This window comes from Panthera onca, chromosome C1 (genome assembly GCF_046562875.1).
Source record: "Panthera onca isolate mPanOnc1 chromosome C1, mPanOnc1 haplotype 2, whole genome shotgun sequence".
NCBI classification, from domain to species: Eukaryota; Metazoa; Chordata; class Mammalia; order Carnivora; family Felidae; genus Panthera; species Panthera onca.
In genome coordinates this window covers 202,558,233-202,581,996 of record NC_138346.1, presented here as the reverse complement: position 1 = coordinate 202,581,996, position 23,764 = coordinate 202,558,233, and the positions used below count along the sequence as shown (strand labels likewise).

The window sequence follows — 23,764 nt, the reverse complement described above, 5'->3', positions numbered from 1 at the left end:
AGAATGTGTGGGGGGGGGGTCGGGGGGGGGGGGACTTAGAGCTAACAACCCCTTTGAAAGAGTCACCGCCATTAAGCCTGATAATTACACACGTCACTTCTTTATTTCACTGGCATCTAGAACAGAAGCACGTAAGGCCATCAAAAGACACTATTGGTCTGCCTTTGTTTCATTATATTATTATGAAAACTATCTTTTTGTTGCAGTTATGCTTTTTATTTTTGTTCAAGACATTTTATAGTTATTCGTAAATGTATCTGGATCAGAGAAAGTAACATCAGGCTATGAACCATGTTACGAACTGTATGCATAAAAATCTTTTATATTTAATCATATTTTCTTCATGGTTTAAAAGAAATATTGTGGAATGCTATAATGGCTTAAAACCTTATTTTCTGTCCCTTTAGAACGTCATCTCTTTGGATTTGGCAAAATCTTATGACCTTCAAAACATGGAAGGAAAGGAATTAGTTAGGGTGTCTACACGGAGAGTAGTCATTTTTGATTACTCGTCTTTTGGCTTTTTTTTTTTTTTTTTTACAGGTACCTATAGAAGGATAATAAGCATAATTTACTGATAGAAAGAACTAAGTGAATACTGAATCAGGCAATTGTCTTAAACTTTCTAAAACCCCGAAGACGGAAAGGAATCAATTCAGTACTAGTCCTAAAGTAAAATCAACTTCTTTTTAAGACGAGTAAATTATTTATTTACATATATTTAAAAGTGTGGCCAAATACATAATGTAAAATTTGGCATCTTAACCATTTTTAATGTCCAGGTCAGTAACCACATGTATATTCACACGATTGTGCAACTAAACTCTAGAACTCTTCTTGTAAAACTCGTAAAATCTACTTTGTTGATTAGATCGCCTCTTGATTTTTAGAGGCAGGTGCTCCTAAAAGGGGAGCCTGACGAAAGTTGAGGGTACGGCATATGTTTGTGAAAGATCAAGTTTCCTTAGATATCTACACTTCTAAACTGTGACTGAGAACTGGGTGCCAAGGAACACGAAAAGCATGAAAGCAGTTTTTTGAAAAGATACGAAATATATGAAAAGGAACCCTTGTGAAGTCACAGACTTGGAAACGAGTAGTCACTGTTACAAAGATGATAACTTTTGCATTGCCTTAGGTTTAGATGATTAGGTCATGAAAAAGTATTCAACAGGCTGTCAGTCTTTGGATAATGGCTATCTAACTAGTGCAGTAGGATGTTGCTGGCCGGACAGGGGGCCTGCCACGCCTGGGGAGCGTTTGGGGCAGAGAGTGGTACTCACCTTCACCTGGGAGCGGCGTCAACTCCACAAGTTGACGTACTCGCCACATCTCCTTCAGCTGCAGTCTGGAGGCAGCCCCATGGGAAAAAGTGTTCACGGGAGAAGTAAAAAACATCTCCATGCATGCCATTTCTTAAATGCCTTAGAAACATGGCCGAGAGGCTATTATCATACTTCTTTAAAATCTAGAAACAATTCTAGACACAAGGAAAAAACCGTTCCGTTTGAAAGCCAAGCAGCTTGGAAAGCTGGTCTGAAACTAGATTTGTGTTCCCGCATGCCTATTCGGGACTCAGTTGTCTCTTCTAATAAAATATGTCTTGCTCTCCACTGGATCAGTGATAGATTTGTTGAGTGAGAATGGGGCCCCCATCGTCACCCGGCTAATATTGAGTCTAGGGAGATAAACTAAAAGGTGGGACTTAGAATACAAGCCTGTTTTCTGGTTTGCCTTGGGTTCCTTGATTCTATTGCGGACCTCTTGATCGAAACCTATCATCAGAGCCCTAAGAGGTTCTATCAAGAGTTAGTATTAGAGGGGCGCCTGGGTGGCTCAGTCGGTTAAGTGGCCGACTTCGGCTCAGGTCATGATCTCGCAGCCCATGAGTTCGAGCCCCACGTCAGGCTCTGTGCTGACAGGTCAGAGCCTGGAGCCTGTTTCAGATTCTGTGTCCCTCTCTCTGACCCTCCCCCGTTCATGCTCTGTCTCTCTGTCTCAAAAATAAGTAAACGTTAAAAAAAAAAAAAAAAAAGAGTTAGTATTAGAAATTGCCCCTAGTTGCAAATTATGCATCATTTTGCTCCTGTATCATTGAGGGTCATACATGTCTGTTCTTGACATCTTTTTGCCCTTGTGACTTGAGAGGGCACAGAAACAATCCTCAGTGCTGGATCCTGTTTTTGTTGCCCTCCGCCCCCAAGTTTCTAAGTTTTTTTGCAGCTTATTTTAATATATTTCAAAATGATTTATTGAAGTCTTGATTTTGGTGGTGGTGGTATATATTCAAACAGCTAATGTAATCGTATCAATATTGGAATATTTGTAGCACAAAGCAGCACGCAAGTTCTAGCCCAAGTCAAAGTGAGTGTTAGGTATTTTCAATCTATCTTACAAAAACCTTTTTTTTTTTTTTTTTAATTTTTTTAACGTTTTTATTTATTTTTGAGACAGAGAGAGACAGAGCATGAACAGGGGAGGGTCAGAGAGAGAGGGAGACACAGAATCTGAAACAGGCTCCAGGCTCTGAGCCGTCAGCACAAAGCCCGACGCGGGGCTCGAACTCACGGACCGTGAGATCATGACCTGAGCCGAAGTCGGACGCTCAACTGACCGAGCCACCCAGGCACCCCATTTTTTTTTTTTTTTTTTTTTTAATGCCTAGCCTTAGCCTGCTCCAGAATTGACTAGGTTAGGGACATAGAATTAGGCGCTTATTAAATAATAAGGGGCTTATTAATCTGAAGGCTACTCTCATCTACTATACAACTCATGAACTGGAAGAATGGACTTTGAGATTTTAATCCATTTCCTTGTTTTGAGCTACTGGAGTGGTTAAATATGTGTTCTGCCCAGTTTGTCAAAGTGTGTTTCTATTTAACATATATCCAGAGGGAAATGGAAGCACATATTTGTATCTTAGCTAGAGCAAGGCTGAGATGCTTCTGGATTTTTTCTTTAATGTACATTTTTTTAAGTTTATTTATTAATTTTGAGAGAGAGCGAGCGAGCCCAAGCAAGTGGGGGAGGGGCAGGGGAAGAGGAGAGAATCCCAAGCAGGCTCAGCACCATCGGTGCAGAGCCTGACATGGGGCTCGAACCCACGAACCATGAGATCATGACCTGAGCCCGAGTCGGACACATAACCGACTGAGCCATCCAGGCACCTCTCTTTAAAGTACATTTTACATCCTTAGCAGTGATTGGCATCTGCTCCTGAAGTTCATTTCTTTCTGTTTAGGGAAGTCATTTGAGTTTTGTTTGGTTAATGCAGGTGAATAATACATAGAGAGGCAAGAGGAGAAAAGAGGGAAGAAGACAGAACCCTTCAAGCATGTAGGGATGTACATCAAGAATTTCAAAGACTCTTCAAGCAGCTGTAGAGGGGTGGGGAAACAGCAAATTTGAAGCCTTTCAACCGTGACATTTTCTTCTAATGAAGAATAGCCTGAAAGCTGTAATTTTGAGAGTGTTGCAGTATTTTGAAGTCAAATACTTAGCACATTTTTAAATAGTGGTGAGATTAAAAAAATTTTTTTTATCTTAAATGGAATTAAGCATTTTTGGTCATCACCTTTCTTTGAGGGTTGTGGGTATCAGAGTGAACGCCAGAGCTGTTAAATATTAAATGGGTTCCAGCGACAACTCTTTTTTGTCCTTTTTCTCCATTGTTTTCATGGTATGTGAAGATATTTTTTTTGTCTCTTAAAAAAAAAGTGTGTTTTCTTTTTCTGTGCTTCCCAGATGACCTTGAATTAATTCTTTACTTTTATTACTTTGCAGTACATTTTTATACCTGAAATTCCTGGTAGTGTGGGCACTGGTCCTCCTGGCCGATTTTGTCCTGGAGTTCAGATTTGAATACCTGTGGCCATTTTGGCTTTTCATCAGGAGCGTCTATGATTCCTTCAGATACCAGGGGCTGGTATGTTTATTAATACGTGTATTTCAAGTATAAGCGATTTAATTTTCTAAGAAAATCTTCAGTAACTGATGATAAAACTGTCTAAAGTACATTTTATTAGCAGTCCTTAGGTGACTGTACTGAGCTAATAGGACCTACGGACTGAAACTGGCCTCTTAAGGCAATTTTGTCTAAACCCACAGATCAAATCGTCACATTCCCTGCCTCCTCTACCATTCTAGAGACAAGAAGAGAAGGGAAGACCTGGGGAGGGAAACAAAGTAGTGAAGGAAACAATAATTACCTCGTCCTACTCCGAAGTATTTCTGGGGCCCCAATCACTGTGTTAGTGATTGGGTTAGAGTTAGAACAGCGGTTCTCAAACTTTCTGGGGGTCTCAGGGCCCCATTACATTCTTAAATTGCTGAGGATTCCAAGCAACTTTTATTTATGTGGGTTAGATCTGTCCATATTTACTATATTAGAAATTAAAACTTTGAAAGCAAATTTAGATATTTGGTGATTCACTTGAAAATAGTAACAAGCCCATCACATGTTAACGCAAATTACATTTTTTAAATGAAAAATAACTATATTTTCCAAAACAAAAAAAGGCGAAGATTGACTACATTTTTGCAAATCTCTTTAATGTCTGGCTTAATGGAAGACAGCTGCATTTTCATATCTGTTTCTGAACTCACTCGATTGCAATATTACATATCACGTAGCTTCTAGAAAAAAACCTTAGGCCTGAGTGAATGAGCGTGTAACAGGCAGATGACATCTTGGTATTGTCATGAAAATGATACTGACTTGCGAGACCCACTGAAAGGATCCAGGAATCCCCAAACTAGGTTTGTTTTGTTTTGCTTTGTTTTTTTACGTTTATTTATTTTTAGAGAGTGTGCGCACGCGTGCACACACCCTTGAGCTGGATAGAGGCTGAGAGGGAGGGAGGGAGGGAGGGAGAGAGAGAGAGAGAGAGAGAGAGAGAGAGAAAGAGAGAAAGAAAAAATCCCAAGCTCCGTGGAGCCTGATTCGGGGCTTGATATGGGCTCTATTTCAGGAACCATGAGATCATAACCTGAGCCCTTACCAAGTGTCAGACGCTTAACTGATTGGGTCGCCGAGGCATCCTCCCCACACAGCCCCAGGCTGTGGTTTGAAAACTACAGGTTTAGAACGAGGGCAAAGACCTGGGCTTGTTCCCTTGGTTGACCTGCAGTTCTCTTGTGTTCCATGACCACACCTTAAACCTGTAACTCTTCGACTTCGAAATCCAGAGCCTAGAAGAGATGGCTTTGAGCTCATGTCCCGTTGGTAATACATAATAGTGGTGTGTCCAGAGAAAGGTTGCATTATTAAAACCCTGAACATCAGCATAATTCTTACTACTGTGGTTCATTTGTGCTCCAACAGCCTCTTCTTTAAGAATGAGGCTCTTTAGGAATGTTTGATGAGGAGAGGAGCCTTTTCTGTGTTAAAATTCTGACTCTTTTAGGTGACCCACCTGTGGAGTCCAAATGAACTCACTGTGATCCAGCCTCAGTGTGGTCTGGTCTGGTTGTTCTTCATGATTTGAGGCCATAAATAGGATTACTCTTTAATGCTCAATTGACCTCTCCTTTTTATATGGTGGGTTTTCAGTGTTTAAAATGTCCTGTTGTCACTTGCTCTATAGCATGGCAGTTTCAGAGATCTTTGTCCAACATGCTTTTAATAACCTCTGTTTAAAAAAGAAGTTCTAAGACGTGTTTTTAATTTTGTTTTGTTTTGTTTCCTTTAGGCCTTCTCAGTATTTTTTGTTTGTGTAGCATTCACGTCAAATATAATATGTCTGCTGTTCATCCCCATACAATGGCTTTTTTTTGCTGCTAGCACCTATGTGTGGGTTCAGTACGTATGGCACACAGGTAAGTCTTAATGGCTTCTTAACATGGATAGAAATCTTAGATTCAACTTTTTAAATGATTTCTTTGAATACATTACTTAGGGTTGGATTTAATGCAGACATTTTTAAGTGGCTTTTTCCTAATAGATTACATCTTTAAAGTTTATTTCATCTGTTTTTTCATTATTGAATGAAAAGTTTAAGCCTTTATGATTTGACATCTCAGTTGTAGGCATTTCAACGACCAATCCTCATTGTGAAGATATTCTTGTGTGTGTGTGTGTGTGTGTGTGTGTGTGTGTGTGTATGTTGAAGTGATTTCTCTTTAGGTAGACTCGAAGACAGCCACGTTCCACATAGGAAAAAAGTTCCCAGAGTTTCAGCTTTGAAAGGAGTGTCTGAGGTCATTGAGTTGAACCCTTGTTTGGTCTAACAATCCCCATAGCATCACTGACACTTAGTGGTTTAATCGCTGATTGAAAGCCTACAGTGACAAGGAACTCAGCTTTTGGGGCAGCTGTAATAGAAAGTTCTTCCTGATACTGACCCAGAATTTTCCTCCTGATATTTTTGACCCAGCACATCTTGACTGTTTGGGGGCTTGCTTATCTCACAGAGGACATAAAGAGGCTTTCCCCCACAAATAAAGGGAAGTGCACAGAACTTTTTCTTCAGATTCGAGGGGCCTACAGACCATCCCCTTGAGCCCAAGCATTGCGTCCCTACATGAGAGCCACACCGAATGAGTGTGGTCTCCCATCCACAGTTAACATTTCTTCAGAGATTTAACGTCTTCTCTCTCGAGTCTTCTTTTCTGTAGGCAGAACGTCTCTAGTTTCATCAGCTTTCCTTGTATGTTATCTGAACCACTTTCCCCATCCTGACCTTAGCTCTTAGCGGGTCTCTTAACCGAAACGTGCTGTTTCAGGTGTGTTCTGCCTGGAGTGGAGCCACACAGTCACCTCCGTCCTTACAGCTGTACTTCTGTCTCAAACTAAGATGAGGCCAGACATTCTCACATTCTTCCAGGCCACCGTGGCAGCCTGAGTCGGGGGCGTGGGGACGTGAGGACTGGCTCTCAGCGTGCTACGCTTTCAGCAAAGCTGCATGAAGCTTGATTCTTAGGCCCAGCTGCGGAACCTGTTAGGATTTTGATCCTGGAGGGAGTGCCAGCTCCTAAAAGCTCCCTGGAGCGTTGTTCATCCTCTTCTCAGAGGTGCCAAGGGGATGATGTTGGCCCGTGTAGAAGGCACGGGTCAGCTCTGATATTTGAAGTATCCACTGTGAGCACGGTGTTCTCCATCTTTTAGCACTCTCTCATATCTGACTTGATTTATAAGCTAACATGACAGTTCCTTAGTCTGCTTTCCTCTAATTAAAATGATTTTCTTCATACTTTAGTTTTTCCTTGTATTTCCTGGTCCCGGGTCTTGGTTCAAGTGAGTTGCCATTTACACTCGTCATTGTGTCTGGGTTGCAGTTTTTTCTTTGTCATATGAAGGTGAAGTGATCTAGATAATGTCTAGGGGAGCCTTCCAGCTCAATAATCTGTGACTTTGATGAACCGTAGTGATTTTCTAAATTACTTTAATAACGTCTTAGTAGTTGGGGAAAAAACTACCCCTGTAAACAGTTAATAGAACCTATTGGGCACGAGTTTGGTGGGGGACCACAGGGCAGCAGTGAAGCTAGGATCATAAGGGATACTGGCCTCCCTTTGGCCTGAGGCTCAGAAATGCATGTTGGAATAGCTAAGTTGTGAAGTAGGTTTTAATTTGGAATGATCAGTGCTCAAATAAACAAAAAAGCAAACTTTGTATTCTTATTGGGCCAGACAAGTACGAGTACAGTTTTTATAACACGGGATACATTTCTCTTGCCAACTTGTTAAAATTTAAAATTCTTTCTTAACTTTATTAGGAATAGTTGATGAAATTATATATTGCCACAAAAGAATGATAATATTATATCATAAACTTCTTTTCCTTGCTATTAAGAGGGAAAAAAACACCATACAAAACTGTGTGTACAATATGACTCTTTCACTTGTTCAAAAATATTTTCATGATTTTATTATTTGACAAGTATAGAAATATAGATATTTTGTCCAAAATGTTCCATTTTTTTCTGTAATGTGCATATTATATGTATGATAACTTTAGACATTAATATAAGAAATTAAATATAAATTTTTTAAAAAGCTTATTTGTTTTTGAGAGAGTGCAGTGGGGGAGGGGCAGAGAGAGGGGGGACAGAGGGTCAGAAGGGGGCTCTGTGCTGACAGCAGCAAGCCCAACCCAGGGCTCAAACTCACCAACCGTGAGATCACGACCTGAGCCGAAGTCTGACGCTCAACCAACTGAGCCACCCAGGCGTCCCAGGAATATAAATTGTTGAAAATGTATTTTGAAAAGAATTTGTGAAAATGCCCCATCTTTTATAGGTTAAATCTATAAGAATGGTTGAGGCCATTAGCTGCCTTGACAGGACTTTGAGTGTCTCTTGCCTCACACACTAGGTCTAAGGGGATTTAGGTTCTCCTTAGGAACAGACTCCGCATCATCTCGGTGATCTTGGACCCAATTTCTATAAACTCTGGGCCTTACTTTCTTCTTCAGTATAATAAGGAGCTTGGACTAAATGATCTTCTTTGTAGTTTCAAGATGCTATGATTTTTCTTTTATTTCATCCCAAGATCCTTAGTAAGAAGACCTTAGGTTACTGATTTCCCTCCCCCCACCCATTCTGTCTTCTGTCACTCACTTGTCTTATACAGTCTCAAAGGAGCTCTTTTCCATAGTTATTGGACCTCATGCCTGTGTAGTCCATCTTCATTAAAAAAATCCCATTATTAATCATGTCTTCACATAGATAGTCCCAGCTTGCAGATTTTGATTGTAAAAATCAGTGAAAATTACCCCATTATTTGTATCTTACTTACTCTACTGCAAGCTGCTTTTTCCTCCCTTGAAACTTGTTTTTAGTTACAAAAGGAATATAAGCTTATAGTCAAGAAAAACAATTTGTAGAACAGAACTTAAATGTCAGAAACATTTCGTTTAGCTTTTTTTTTTTTTTTAAGTTTATTTATTTTTGAGAGAGAGACAGAGCAAGCGAGGGAGGGGCAGAGAGAGAGGGAGACAGAATCCCAGGCAGGCTCCATACTGTCAGCACAGAGCCAGATGCAGGGCTCAAACCCACAAACCGTGAGATCATGACCCGAGCTGAAATCAAGAGTCAGAGGCTTAACCAACTGAGCCACCTAGGTGCCCCTTAAATGTCAGAAACATTTCTTTATGTTATAACTCATTCTTAAGAATTTATTTTTTACGTATCATTTCATGTTAGTACAGATCTTCATTCTTTTGAAAAGCTGTATCATATACATTATACACATTTATTATAAACAATTCTCTGTTGATAGGCATTTAAATTCTACATTTTTGCTATTGTGAATACGATAGTTTATATTCTTATATATTTATTCCGGGGAGTTTTAAAATATTTCTTTAGGGTAGATTCCCAGAATTGGAATTTCTGGGTCAAAGGTATAATATTTTAAGTTTAATTATACTAACCAAACGGCTTTCTAAGACTTGTTGCCCCAATTTATATTTTTGTCAAGTATGAGAATGAACCCTTTGGCTTACCCTCCCTGTATTATTGCTTGTCTTTAAAATTTTTGCTTATCTAGTAGAGTGAAAAATGGAATCTAATTTTTAAAACATTTGTATCTCCCTAATCAGTAGTAGTGAAGTTGAGCATCTTTTCATATGTTGTTTAGCCATCTATATTTTTCTTTTATAAGTTGCAAATTCTTTTCTTCAGTTGCCTTTTTATTGATTTGTAGGAGCTCTTTGTAAAGTAGGGCTGTGACTCTTTTCGTTTACATATTGTAAATATTTTTTGCCAGAATGTTTGTCTTTTATTTTTGTCTATGATTCCATTGCATCTTTTGTCATATAAAAGCTTTCAGTTTGGGTCAGACTTCTTTTTAATTAGTTCGAAAGTCTTTTTAAAATTTTTTTAATGTTTATTTATTTTTGAAAAAGAGAGAGAGACAAAGTGTGAGCAGGGGAGGGGCAGAGATAGAGGGAGACACAGAATCCGAAGCAGGCTCCAGGCTCTGAGCTGTCAGCACAGAGCCTGACTCAGGGCCTGAACTCAGGAACCACGAGATCATCATCTGAGCGTAAGTCGGGCGCTCAACTGACTGAGCCACCCAGACACCCCTAATTAGTTTGAAAGTTTTAATGAAAGTTACTGTAGTTAAGAGAGCAAAGTGATGGTTGCCGGAGGAAAGGAGCGTAGGGGGATGGGCAAAATGGATGAAGGGAAGTGGAAGGTACAGGGTTACAGTTTTGGAATGAATAAGTCATGGGCATAAAAGGCACAGCATAGGGAATACAGCGAATGACATCATAATAACGTTGTGTGGTGACAAATGGTAGCTACACTTGTGGTAAGCATAACATTACATCTAGAGAAATCGAATCACTATGTCGTACCCATGAAACTAATGTAACGTTGTATGTCAGCTAAACTCAAAAAAGAAAAAAGAAAAAGAAAGTTACTGTAATTGAACTCATGTCCCAAACAACCCATCTGTTATGTTAGTTTAATGTATCGCTGATGCTTGTCTCTCTACTGTTTCCCACAGAAAGGGGAGTGTGTTTGCCCACGGTGTCCCTCTGGATACTCTTTGTTTATATTGAAGCAGCGATTAGATTTAAAGATCTCAAAAATTTTCATGTAGACCTTTGTCGTCCCTTTGCTGCTCATTGGTGAGTATTATGTGTATTTTTAGTCTCTAATTCAGTTCAGTGTTTTCAGTGTAGAATGGTAAGTGCCATTATCAATTTTTTCTTAGAGATTTTACACGAACCCGAAGACAACATAATATGGCAGTAAAGAGCGTGGGCCCTCCTTTCAGGCAGATGAGTATTCGAGCCCCACTTCTTTCCCCTGATAGCATTGTCACCTTGGACATGTCACCGGCTCTAAGCCTTAGCCCTCTCACCTGTATATTGGGGACCTATCTTGTGGAGTCATGGGAAAGATGAAATGAGGGGATATATGTATTTAACTTAATTTCAAGCACATAGGTGTCCGATAAATGTTACCTATTTTTATCTTAATCAGATAGTGATTCCAAAATGTCTTGATGAAAGAGATGGCGCTCTCATGAAATTTAAATGAACTGACTTAATTTTTGCTAGTATTTATGACAAACCAAAATCAACAGGAATCAAGATATCGTTTCCAATATTTTAAAGTCTTTTCACAAGCAAGTGCATTAAATAAACTTGGTCAATAAAACTTGTCACTTTAAATTTGTAGTGAGAGCACATTTAGACTAATTATAATTTATAAGTTTGAATGTTAATGAGACTTAATATGAGTTTTGACAGTGTTTGCAGAAGCTTTGAAATGATATTAGACAGACTGATGAGTCAAATGAAAATATTTCAGCTTTTTATCCCAGAGGTTGTAAGTACAGCTGGTTTAATTTGGTGGTACAAACCAAATGTTGGCACCGATAATATCAATACTTATTTATGTATTTATTTTTTAAGTGTTTATTTATTTATTTTGAGAGGGAGAGAGTGCAGGAGGGGGAGGGGCAGAGAGAGAGGGAGAGAGAGAATCTCAAGCAGGCTCCACGCTGTCAGCACGCAGCCCAGCGCGGGGCTCGATCCCACGAACCGTGGGATCATGACCTGAGCCGAAATCAAGAGTCAGCGCTTAACTGACTGAGCCCCTCACTCAGGCGCCCCCAGGTGCCTAAGTTCTAAAAATGCACAAGGGAGTTCAGTGTTAATCAAAGACATTAGCAACTGTATCCAGCAGTCACTGGGGTAAAGTTCTTGAGTTGGTTTGAAGAATGTCAGAGTCTGGTGAGCAGCCTCTTACGGTGTAGCAGTCCCTCTGTTCCCTGGGGGTTTGCTCCACGTGCCCGCTGCCTGTCACTTCCACAGCAGACATCACATATATTTATGTGTACTAAATGCTCCACTGCCATCATCATCTAGAATGTGTTTCTTAATTTCAGTCGTAGGTGTCCTCGTGTGCTTGATGCGTGTGTGGTTTGTGTTTCACTGGCAATTACTGGCTAGGTTTTCGTCTTTCTAGCATTGGGTACCCCGTGGTGACTTTGGGCTTTGGCTTCAAAAGTTACGTAAGCTACAAAATGCGGTTAAGGAAGCAAAAGGAAGTGCAGAAAGAGAACGAATTTTACATGCAGCTTCTTCAACAAGCCCTCCCCCCGGAGCAACAGATGCTCCAGAAGCAAGAAAAAGAAGCCGAGGAAGGTAGGTCTTTACCCTAAAGCTGTGTTGGCTCAGTAGATTAGTCATTATTTTGTCTATCAGTAGATTTCTTTTTTGGCCCTGGAAAAGTTGGTAGGACTTTGGAAGATTACCAAGGATTTTCCTGTTTTCTGGTGTTCCCCTTCAGGGCCATTGCTTTGTTTGATCATGAAATACAGGGCGTGGATGCTTTCTAGCTAGAAGCTGAAGACCATGTGCTTCAAATATGTTTATTTTATTTTATTATTTTTATAGCGTATTTTCCATTTCAACCTTTTATTTGTTACAAATATTTAAAAATGTTTATTCTCAGTAGCAACATAGCATATATAACTATGTGAGTTTATAATTGAAGCAAGCCAAGAACCAAAGTATAAGCAAGATCGCGATGTGGACATAAATAGTTGTTTTTTAAGTTAAAATTCTTCTGAATAGAGCAAAAGTGGTTCGGCCCCATTCTAAATGGTTCCTATAATGCAGTGCGGCTCTTAAAGTGAGCAGTTGCTAGTAAGACCACTCTAATGAGCACGTATCTAATTCAGTAGATGAATTGACAACAATACTAGTTTTCTTTGAAGGTTGGAAGTTTGGAGTCATGTTTTTAGTTGAAATATACCAATCTCACTCTCTGCAATAGTGCAGAAGGATCTCTTCAAGTAGACTTGGACAGACTGGAATGTGTAGGCCTCATACGGAAAATTCTTTTCGAGTGCCCTACTAAATGTCATAGACTTATCACCTCATTGCTAGAGTCAAGAAAAACATAGATGCCCCATATCCTGACCTCATACCTCTCCTTTTGTTTCATTTAATCACTTTCTTTTCAGTAAAGCTATTAACAGTTTGCTTAGCCTGTTTTAAAAGATGGTCTCTTAAGAGTCTGACCTGCCTGTGTCCTCTCATCCCAGGGACAGACAAGTTTGATTTGATAAATTAAGTATGACTTAACTGTAAAATCCTCATCTTCTTTTCAAGGCCCAAACTAGAATGGCTTGGTGTTTATAAATGATAGTGATTTTCCATAAACGATAGTTTTTTAAGTTTATTTATTTATTTAGAGAGAGAGAGAGAGAGGGAGAGAATCCCAAGCAGGCTCCACGCTGTCAGCACAGAGCCCGACGTGGGGCTCAAACCCATGAACCATGAGATCATGGCCTGAGCTGAAATCAAGAGTTGGATGCTTAACCTTAACCCTAGGCACCCCATGGATTTGCTTGCGCAAGTTAGCATGATGTGGTGTGGCTATTATTGCTTCTAAATGAGTTTGTAAACTGATGGAGTAAGTTTCTAAGCATAGATAATGCAGTTTGTTGACTCTGTCTGTGCTGTGTTTTTGTACAACTAAATGTTCCGGTGTGGGTTTTTTTGTTTGTTGGTTTGTTTTTGGTATTGTAGCAGCCAAAGGATTGCCTGATATGGATTCCTCGATCCTTATACACCACAACGGAGGTATTCCAGCCAACAAAAAACTCTCCACCACTTTGCCAGAGATAGAATACCGAGAAAAAGGGAAAGAAAAGGACAAGGATGCCAAAAAACACAACCTTGGAATAAATAACAACAATATTCTACAACCTGTAGACTCGAAAATACAAGAAATTGAGTATATGGAAAACCATATCAATAGTAAAAGATTAAATAATGATCTTGTGGGAAGTACAGAAAATCTCTTGAAAGAGGACTCATGCACTGCTTCCTCAAAAAATTACAAAAATGCCAGTGGAGTTGTGAACTCCTCACCTCGCAGTCATAGCGCCACAAATGGGAGCATTCCTTCCTCATCTAGTAAAAACGAGAAGAAGCAAAAATGCACTAGCAAGAGCCCAAGTGCTCACAAGGACTTAATGGAAAACTGTATTCCTAATAACCAGCTAAGCAAGCCAGACGCACTGGTGAGGTAAGTGTGCGTGCTGTGTCCTTCGACCACTTTTCCAGGAAACCCAACTTAAGTCTGGAAAAACAGACCCTTCCATACGGGCCTGTGGGAATTGGTGACCAGATACTGTGGCTTTTAACCCGGCGGTATTTGAAGTGTTTATTTCACATGAGTTTGCTGGTCACCTAGTGCCGTTGTCCTGAAGCATTGATTCGGGCCCTTTTGAGTGTTCTGAGTAAGAGGTGACAGTGTTCTCTTTGCACATGTGACCAAATTTACCCGTAACTCGATTCTTGCAGTGGTTTTGAGAGACAGATCTGTGGTCCTGGTCTTGCTCTGTTTGCATATCCAAAGTTCTTGTGGCATAGACACAAGACGAAGAGTTTGTGTCCTGTTCGCACATGTCCCTCTGTCAGACTGGATCCAACAGGCGGGGTGGGGTGGGGTGGGTGCGGAGAAAGTTGACCTTACCACCTTGTGCTTGTTTTTGCTTGTTTTGGTTAATTCCACTTAAAACGTGGATTATGCCCCCAGATAACTCTGGGGAAATCAAGTTTGAAAGGTAATCTCTAAACATCCCACAGGTAAATACAATGTTAAACTTCAATTTTAATCACAAATGTTCCTTTTCCCATCTTTAAGTAAGATAATAACATCGTTGTATTACCTTGACTGTCTCAGCCGTAAGTCTGCTGTGTTTTATATATTTTCTAAAATACACATATGTTCTTTTTACCTCGTATCTTTTCGATTTGGAAACTGGGATCTGAACGGGACCTTTTTTTTAAGATTTTTAAAAAATGTTTATTATTTATATTTGAGAGAGAGAGACAGACAGACTGCAAGCAGAGGGGGGGCAGAGAGAGAGGGAGACACAGAATCCGAAGCAGGCTCCGGGCTCCGAGCTGTCAGCACAGAGCCTGACGCAGAGCTCGAACCCACAAACCGTGAGATCGTGACCTGAGCCGAAGCCGGTCACTCAGCTGACTGAGCCACCCAGGCACTCCTGAACTGGAGCTTTTTTCATGTGTAACTCAAGAGGACGGTTATAACTCCCTGCCTCCACTAAGTCATCTTCCATTCCTCTTCCTTTGGCTTAATTAAGAGCAGACAATTTCTTCTAGGAGGGAAGGTTTCCAGTGTTATAAATTATATAAAATAGATTATTAATTTGTCTTACTTTTCTGACTGGCAGTTAGATTAAGAGAAATATATGTGGGTTCTGCTGCTAAAGGCTCTAGAGGTTTCCTAGCCCCCAGCCACCTTTAGAAGCATACCATGCTGTTGATGATGTCAGGCCAGCATCCACATCTGTTTGTTGCAACATTCTGCCCATGATGCCCTGCAGAGAAAACACTCAGCAGAGAACCCTCTTCCAGGGGCCCATGGGAGAAAGACCAATTAGTTAACCTTCTATTTCAAATCAAATGTCCCACAAATTTATTATATGCTGTAAATGAAATATGTGCCACAAGGTTTTTAACATCCTTTCTCCTATCCACGTAAGGTTGTTTTTGTGTTTTAATGTTTGTTTATTTTTGAGAGCTAGAGAGAGCATAGGTAGGAGAGGGGCAGAGAGAGAGGGAGACACAGAATCCGAAGCAGGCTCCAGGCTCTGAGCTGTCAGCACAGAGCCCGACACGGGGCCCGAGCTCACGAACAATGAGATCATGACACAAGCTGAAGTCAGACTCTTACCGACTGAGCTGCCCAGGTGCCCCTCCTATTCACTTTAAAGAATAGCAGTCAAGTCAAAACAGTTTTCCGCTGTTGGGTATTACAGAAACAGCAGATAAGACTCAGTCTTGTGATACCATCTCACTTGGGCCCCAGCTGTAATGTTGATTGACTCTGCCACCTAATCTGCCTCTAGCAAAGAAGTTCAAGGACTCAGATGGCCAGTCTTCCTTCTGTGGGTCCGGTGCCCCCATGCCTCCTCCTGGGTGGTATGGCTCTTCCTGTGGTCACTAATGTGTACTCTGATGTGCCTTGATCTGAAGGGCCCCAGAATATTATTACCCTGTTTTAGGGAATACCTGCTGTCAAATACATAAATAGGAAATACTATATTTAAAATGTTTTATAAGCTTCTGTAGGATTATTTTCAATGTCTAATGTATTACAAAGAATAAGGACACTTTGTGAATATCAACAGGGGAGAAACCTAAATAAATTATGGTCCATCCATTTGATGGACTTTCTTTTTTTAATGTTTATTTATCTTTGAGAAAGAGAGCAGAGAGAGAGAGGGGAGAGAGAATCCCAAGCCGACTCCACACTGCCAGGGCAGAGCCTGACACGGGGCTCGAACTCATGGACCATGAGATCATGACCTGAGCTGAAACCAAGAGTCAGACTGAGTCACCCTTTCTGATGAATTTTTAATATAGACATTACAAAATCATATTTTTGAGCCATATTAAACAATATAGGGAAGTGCTCCTGACACAATATTTAATGAAGAAAGTAGAAAGCAGTTTTATGAAAAGCATCTTTTTTTCTCATATACACAAAAATGATTCGAAGGGGAAGGAACTAAAATGATAGCAATAATTATTGCCTCATGATAGTATTGGGGCTTTAGTTTTTCTTTTTACTTTCATGCATTTTCAAATTTTCCAAGACGAACAACAATAGAAGTTTATAAACAGAAGCTATCTGAGCACATTACTCAGCTTGGTTGTAGGAGGCCTTATCACATTTCCTCTCGTCCTTCTTGGCCATCTCCCATTTCCTCTTGTTTGACTTCATGTATGCTTTGGTGAATATTAGTAAGACTATAATTGACCCAAACCTGACGTGCTCGAGTTGCTGGCTAGACAGTGGGGTTGTATCTTAAGATGGAGAGGGGCTGGATTCAGGGGCCTGCAAGGCTCCTTCTGATGTAAACGTACTGGGCTGACAGCCTATATGGGAGCCCTGGGCTACAGCAGACAGGCTTCTGGTTGTGCACAAGCCAGGCTGGCTGGAGGGAGAAGACTGATCTCCCGCTTCCTGTTTAAAAAAAAAAATTTTTTTTTAAATCTTTTGGAAAACCAGTACTGTAATACAATGGTAAGTTAATTGCAAAACATTCCACAGCTCGCCTGTCTCAGCATCATGATTGAGAGCTGTTCTATTTGAGGAACCGGTACTGTGACTTGGGGGAAAAATTCATTAGGACACCCCTTTCAAAGAGAATTCTTGTAGGTCCTTGTGGCTGTGAAAAGGGTTGATGGCCACTCCTTGTTGGAAGGAGCAAGTAGTCCTTCAGGTCTTTTCTCTGTCCCTCTCAGCCCCACGCACGCTCCCCCCCTGTGCGCTGTATTCCACAGGTTGGCGAATGACTGCGCCCAGGCCAAATCTGGCCCACTGCCTGTTTTTGTAAAAAATAGTTTTATTGGAACACAGCCATGCCCGCTCATTCATTTACGTAGCGTCTGTGGCTGCTTTTGTGCCACAGTGGCAGTTGAGTAGCTGCGACAGAGAGACAGAGACCGTGTGGCCTACAAAGACAAAGATATTAACGGTCCGGCCCTTTGCAGAAAAAATATGCTGATAGATGGCTACGGTTAGAGAATGTGCGGGAAGGTGGGGACTTGGGAAGAAGTGTTGCCTGTAAGATCCTTCCCAGGAAAAGTTTGGGAACGTGCGAAAGCCAGCCCAAAGTTTCTCTTCTCATTTGAAAAATACATCTTACAAAATGACTTGACTTCTGCCAGCTTGGTTTCTGAATCCTTTACCCAGGATATTTAGAAACAGTCTTATATTGTTGGTAGCCAAAATATTTAAATTCTGACCTGAGAAAAATTCTAGATAAAAACAGAAAATACAAGAAGGAAGATCAGTTATTTGTTTTTCTAATTTTTTAAAATGTTTATTTTTGAGAGAGAGAGAGAGAGAGACAAAGCGTTGGGGGGGGGGGGGGGTTGGGGGGGAGGACAGGGAAAGACAGAGACCCAGAATCCCAAGCAAGCTCTAGGCTCTGAGCTGTTGGTACAGAGCCCGACGCAGTGCTTGAACCCACAAACCGTGAGATCATGACCTGAGCCGAAGTCAGACACTTAACCAACTGAGCCACCCAGGTGCCCCGAAGATCAGTTATTTTAACTAAGAGCTGGGTTAAAAGGAATGATGGAAATTAGAATGAGATCTGCTACATTTCTTCTAAAATCTGGTCAATTTTAAAACATTTTAAATGTGAAAAAATTACAGAAGATTTAGAGAAAAGGGAGAAATAGTCGCACCATGTGACACAAATCACTGTTAAAATTTTGTCGTATATTCTTTTCATCAACTAAACTTACCTAGTTGTGGCCATAGTGTTTGTGTAGTTTTCGTGTCCGGCTTCTTTCTCTTAAATTATATCTAAATCATTTTGCCAGTGCAGCCGAACCCTCTTTTTCCCTTGATGTGGAATATTCCATGGCAGTCTGTGAGATCACTCGGCAGCTGTTCTAAGATGGGGCAGGTCAGGGTGACAGTGGAGTGGCTCTCCTGCAGTTTCAGGGCCTGGGAGCGGGAGAGCCGGCAGCCGTGTGTGCGCTCGACACGAAGCTCCCGCTCAGATACAGCCCCAGACTGGAGGGTTCTTCTTCGCCACTCTCCCTTGTTTCCAGGTCAAGGGAGAGAATGTAAAACTCTGACTACAAAATGTAAAGTGATCGCTGTTCTGTTGAAATGCTGAAACAAAAAAAAGGCTCCTCGGTTCACTTCCAGTCTATTTTTTTTTTCTTTGGTACCCAACACAGAAGATTCATCCCTTCTATTTTTAGTGCTTGTTCTTAATAAGATATCAACTTTGTCTCTAATGTAGTCGAGCCGTATCTGGTACAAAGAGTCACGAAGGAAAAGTCTCCGGGGTTTGCCTCGCAGAGCTGCATTTAACAAAACCGAGTCGGATTTAGAATGGTGTTTATTTGTTGGAGCTGGAAGCGTTCTCAGGGGCGTCTAGACCAGCCTCCCCAACCCTGTCTTTTCGTCTGTGAAGTAGATGAGCCCTGGGAGAGTAGACGGCTAGTCTGAGTGACCAAGCTAGAGTGGCGGTGCCAGGGCCGGAACCCACGCTTCTTGACTTCTGCCTTTTTGGTTCTAACCATGCTGCTTTAAAAAGGTTTATCAGGGGCGCCTGGGTGGCTCAGTCGGTTAAGCGGCCGACTTCGGCTCAGGTCATGATCTCACGGTCTGTGAGTTCGAGCCCCGCGTCGGGCCCTGTGCTGACAGCTCAGAGCCTGGAGCCTGTTTCGGATTCTGTGTCTCCCTCTCTCTCTGACCTTCCCCCGTTCATGCTCTGTCTCTCTCTGTCTCAAAAATGAATAAACGTTAAAAAAAAATTAAAAAAAAAAGGTTTATCAACCTGCTTTATTTTTCTGCTTTATATTTTTCTTTCTGTGCTGTTATTCATTTTAAATATACACGCAAGCAAAGCTGGCTCGGTGACTGGCACCAGACCTAGATTTTAGGCTCTCGTGGCTAAAATCCGTGGAAGAAGTGCTTAGAACTTCAGAATTCATTCTTTATTAATTCATGAGTTATTCAGAATTCATTCATTTCCTTTTTTGTAGAGAGACGCTGTTCTAAGTGTTTTTCAAATTTTTGCTCTTGCCAAAGACACAAGGGTGTACTTAATCTCTGAGTGTAGAGGGGCCAGCCACTCATACCCTTGAAAGCTTACGAGGTCTCTGAGAATTCAACTCTGCTTAGGGCTAGCTTGGTTCAGACAGCCCAGAACCACCCAGCATGGAATTTGCCCTTTTGGGAGGGAGAATTCTGGAGTAGGCTTAACTGGTCACCTGGACAGCCAAGAGCCCTGAACTGGAAGACTTAAGCCCAGGGATGTAACCATTGACTTACCCTGAGGAGAGGCCACTAGCGAGTGACTTCCTGGAAGGCCTGGGATCCTGGGGTTGGGACACTGCCATGATAGTAAGTTCTGGAGAAAGTTTGAAGCCAGGGAGCCGGGGAGAGCCTTCTCTTTAGGGAAAAATGGGATCTGGGGAAAGTTATACTCTATTCAATACTCACTCTTTTATTCCTCTCTAAATTTATTTGGTTACTTTAGGCACACCAAAACGTAGTTACTTATAACTTAATTTGTTCACATAATTCTGCTTGTTAGGAGACTTGAGATCCTGGGGGTGGTGGTAGGGAGGGGAAAACTTTGTCAGGATTTTTCAGATAATCTCTAAGCAAGTGGTGACCCCGCCTCAGAGGGAAAGGAGGGAAGGGGACGGATAGAGAAGTACTTTAAAAAATTAAAAAAAAATTTTTTTTTAATGTATACTTAGTTTTAAGAGGGTGTGAGCGGCTGAAAGAGAGGACCTGAGGATCTGAAGCGGGCTCTGCACTGATAGCAGAGAGCCCAGCGTGGGGCTTGAATCCACAAACCGTGAGATCATGACCTGAGCTGAAGTCAGACGCTCAACCGATGGAGCCACCCGGGCGCCCCCTTTAAGAAACTTTAACTTGTTCACTGGGCCGCCTGGGTAGCTCTGTCGGCTAAGTGTCCGACTTCAGCTCAGATCATGATCTCACAATTTGTGGGTTCAAGCCCCGCATCCGGCTCTGTGCTGACAGTTAGGAGCCTGGAGCCTTCTTCGGCTTCTGTGTCTCCTTCTCTCTCCACCCCTTCCCTGCTTGTGCTCTCTCAAAAATAAATCTTAAAAAAAAATAAAAAAAAAATAAAAAAGAAGAAATTTTAACACGTTGGCTTACACTGAGGAGTATTTAACACTCAGCCCAAGGACTGACTTATATTACCAGATCTGGACCTTAGAGAAATATTTTTGGAACATATAGATTGATGACAACATGTTTTATTAAATAGGCTATATAATGTTCTAGTCTGTCAATGAGTGTATCGATTAGTGTTATGTTTTAGCAGGCTGTGATGTGTTTGTGACTCCTCTCTTTCTGGTTTAAGCTGGGGGGTGGGGGCAGAATGTCATTGTTCTTCATTCCACTTTCTAGCCCCTATAAGCCTTGTGTTTGTATTTATGATTTTAGGTTTCTCTTACAAAGGGGGACGAAGGTGGCCAAAGCTAAAACAGCCAGCTTTCCCCCTTGACCGGACTTGCTGGTGGCACAGATTGCCCAGATGTGACTTGTGACTGGCAGTTTACAATCTGTTGTACTTTAAAACATTTTTTTTTCTTTTTATTTCAGAGAGAGAGTGCGTGGGGCCGGGGGGTGGGGGCAGAGGGAGAGAGAAAGAGAATCCTAAGCAGGTTCCATGCTCAGTGTGGAGCCTGACGTGGGGCTTGATCCCGTGACCCTGGAATCATGACCTGAGCTGAAATCAAGAGTCAGACGCTCAACTGACAGAGCCACCCACGTGCCTCTGTACTTCTGAATTTAATCTTGTCTTCCAAATACCAGCATTTGAGATTGTTGTAGAACCTCTGACTTACATAAGCCTTCTTAGTGTGGTCTTGCTCTGTGGGGAAAAACGACAGGAGACCGGTTTACAGGACTTCCCATTTTTCATTTCCCCGCATTTTGAGATGTCTATGCACAACTAAAAATTACATATCCTTTGAAAAGAAAGGGCCATGTTTTTAGATTCTGGGGGTTCAGTGTGACCTGGTGTGAATAACTGAAAAAGAGCTAAGCGAAGAGAGACTCCAAGAAACTCGTATTTTGTCACCTCAGAGAAGCTTTTCAAAGCAACAAGGAAAGTTAGGGGCAGATGCCATGTCCCAGAAGAACAAAGAGACGCCAGTTCTTCTTACAACTGTCCGCCTTTCCCGTCCCTTGTAGGAAGCTGTCCGGGTGTTTGTCCATCTCAGGGTTAGAAGTGGGTGGGGCTGGCTCCTAGCTCCAGAGGCCAGGAAAGACAAGGAACTTGGTGGGTGGTTCCAAGTTGTAACAGAAAGTGAGGAAGCAGATTCAGTGCATGGAACCCAAGATTGTAGGCACAAAGCCATAATACAGTCCAAAGCTGACACCTGACCGTGGGGAAGAACTAAGAGCAGTGGATTCAGGAGGTAGAGCCTGTGAGCAGCCCCTTGGACAGGTGCCCCAGGGGGGGATGGCACTTGTATGGACTAATCTAGCCCTCCCCCCCAAGGCCTGAAGAGTCCTCAGTGGGGAATCACAGGGGTTTGGGTGAGACAGGTTACAGAGGGTTCTCTTGAGAGGTGGAAACCCATCTTCAAAGCAAGTAATGGAAAGCCTCCAAGATTGACTGTTAAAGGGGAGGAAGTAGCAAAACATTGCATTTATGAGGCCATTATAAAATATGGGTGGATATGGTTCTCAGATACACAGAAAATTACTTGAAATAACACATACCAGATGGTCAATTGTAGTTGATTGTAGGGGATATTTACTTTCTATTTACATTGTCTATTTCTGTGGAGTTTGAATTTTTACACGGGCTTGTTAATACCCAGAATAGAACCTAAGCTCAGTGAGGCCAGGGACCTCCTTTTCTCTTACCTGCCATGGTACACAGAGTAGATACTCAATAAATACCTGTTGAATGAGCATTCCCTTCGTGCAGAGAAAATGCTAGAAAGAGACGGGAGGAAGATGAGCCTCAGTCATCACAGTGAAGTGCAGTTCAAAGTTGAGTGGCAGTGTGGCTCAGAGAGGCTTTTGAAGTTAGAAAAGTTACATATTACATTAGACAGGCCAAGCACTGAACATTCAGTGTCCCACTGTTTGTTGCTCGTGAGTAGGTTGTTAACAAGCTTATTTCTAAAAAATAGAAATACTTTCCACTCTAAGCCCCTTTCCTTGGTATTTCCTAGGAAGTTTTGCAATTTAGTACTCTGTCAGTACTATTTTCTAAGGATATTCAGGGGGTTCAAGAATTTCTGGAAGTTACCAGGGACAAGGGGAGAAAACTCATCCAAGGGACTCCTCTCAAAAAAGCCATTTGCTCTGGCAGTGGGTCGGTTGTGCTTCAGGGCCAGGGAATCTAGGCACAAGCCACGCCTCGGCCAAGAACTTGGAGGAGATCTCAGTTTGCTGCTTATTCATCTCTCCTGGTGAGTCTTGCCCTCTCCCCTGCCAGCCCTGGCCATGCTCTTTGTCTGTGTGGTAGCTGGATAGGGAGCTCAGATCCCACGTTTCTGCTTCAAGGAAATCCCCCAGGTTAGAAAATGTGTTGACTCGAGGCACCTGGGTGGCTCAGTCGGTTAATACGCTTTTGACTCTCGATTTCAGCTCAGGTCATGATCTCACGGTTTGTGCATTTGAGCCCCGTGTTGGGCTTTGCCCTGACAGCTTGGAGCCTGCTTGGAATATTCTCTCTCTCTCTCTGTCTCTCTCTGTCTCTCCTTCTCTCTCTCTCTCTTTCCCCCACCCACAAAATAAATAAACATTAAAAAAGAAAATGTGTTGACTGTTTATATATCATCTCTGGTGCTAGAGGGAGAATGATAACATTTGTTCTCTTTTGCATCTGAATACATTTTGCTGGGTGCCAGAAACAGTTTGCGGAAGAAAATCTGGGGCTTGGGCCCTGGGACTTTACCCCGGCTGCATCCCCTACGGGTGGCCCCTGCACACCGCAGAGCTAACAAACCGTGGCTGCAAAATGACTTGCTTGCTACCCTCCCCAGGGAGTGCTGGCTACCAAAGCAGACCTTTCTGCTTCTATAGGTACACAGAGTAATTTATTTGTAACAGTATTATTTCTAGCCCAGAGGTAGAATTTAGTAAAACTGTGTGAAATTTTAGAATAAAGATGATGCAAACTGGGCAGTTAGAGGTTCCAACTAGATTAAATATGTCGAATTTAGCGGCTGCCGAATTATTTGGAAATGATTAAGTGGAAAAAATAAGTAGTAGAGGCATAG

At 41.8% G+C, this 23,764-nt stretch overlaps 2 protein-coding genes across 2 annotated transcripts in view; both read left to right on the top strand.

Moving 5' to 3' along the window:
* The window catches only part of MAN1C1 (mannosidase alpha class 1C member 1), a 296,651-nt gene that overhangs the window by 12,018 nt on the left and 260,869 nt on the right, over positions 1–23,764 (top strand). The window lies entirely within an intron of this gene.
* MACO1 (macoilin 1) overlaps positions 1–23,764 on the top strand; it is a 62,967-nt gene that overhangs the window by 11,920 nt on the left and 27,283 nt on the right. The window contains exons 2-6 of the mRNA XM_078452180.2: positions 3,784–3,925; positions 5,691–5,817; positions 10,456–10,579; positions 11,928–12,106; positions 13,499–14,000. Coding sequence (XP_078308306.1) covers positions 3,784–3,925; positions 5,691–5,817; positions 10,456–10,579; positions 11,928–12,106; positions 13,499–14,000 — 1,074 coding nt within the window. The remainder of the gene's footprint in view (positions 1–3,783; positions 3,926–5,690; positions 5,818–10,455; positions 10,580–11,927; positions 12,107–13,498; positions 14,001–23,764) is intronic.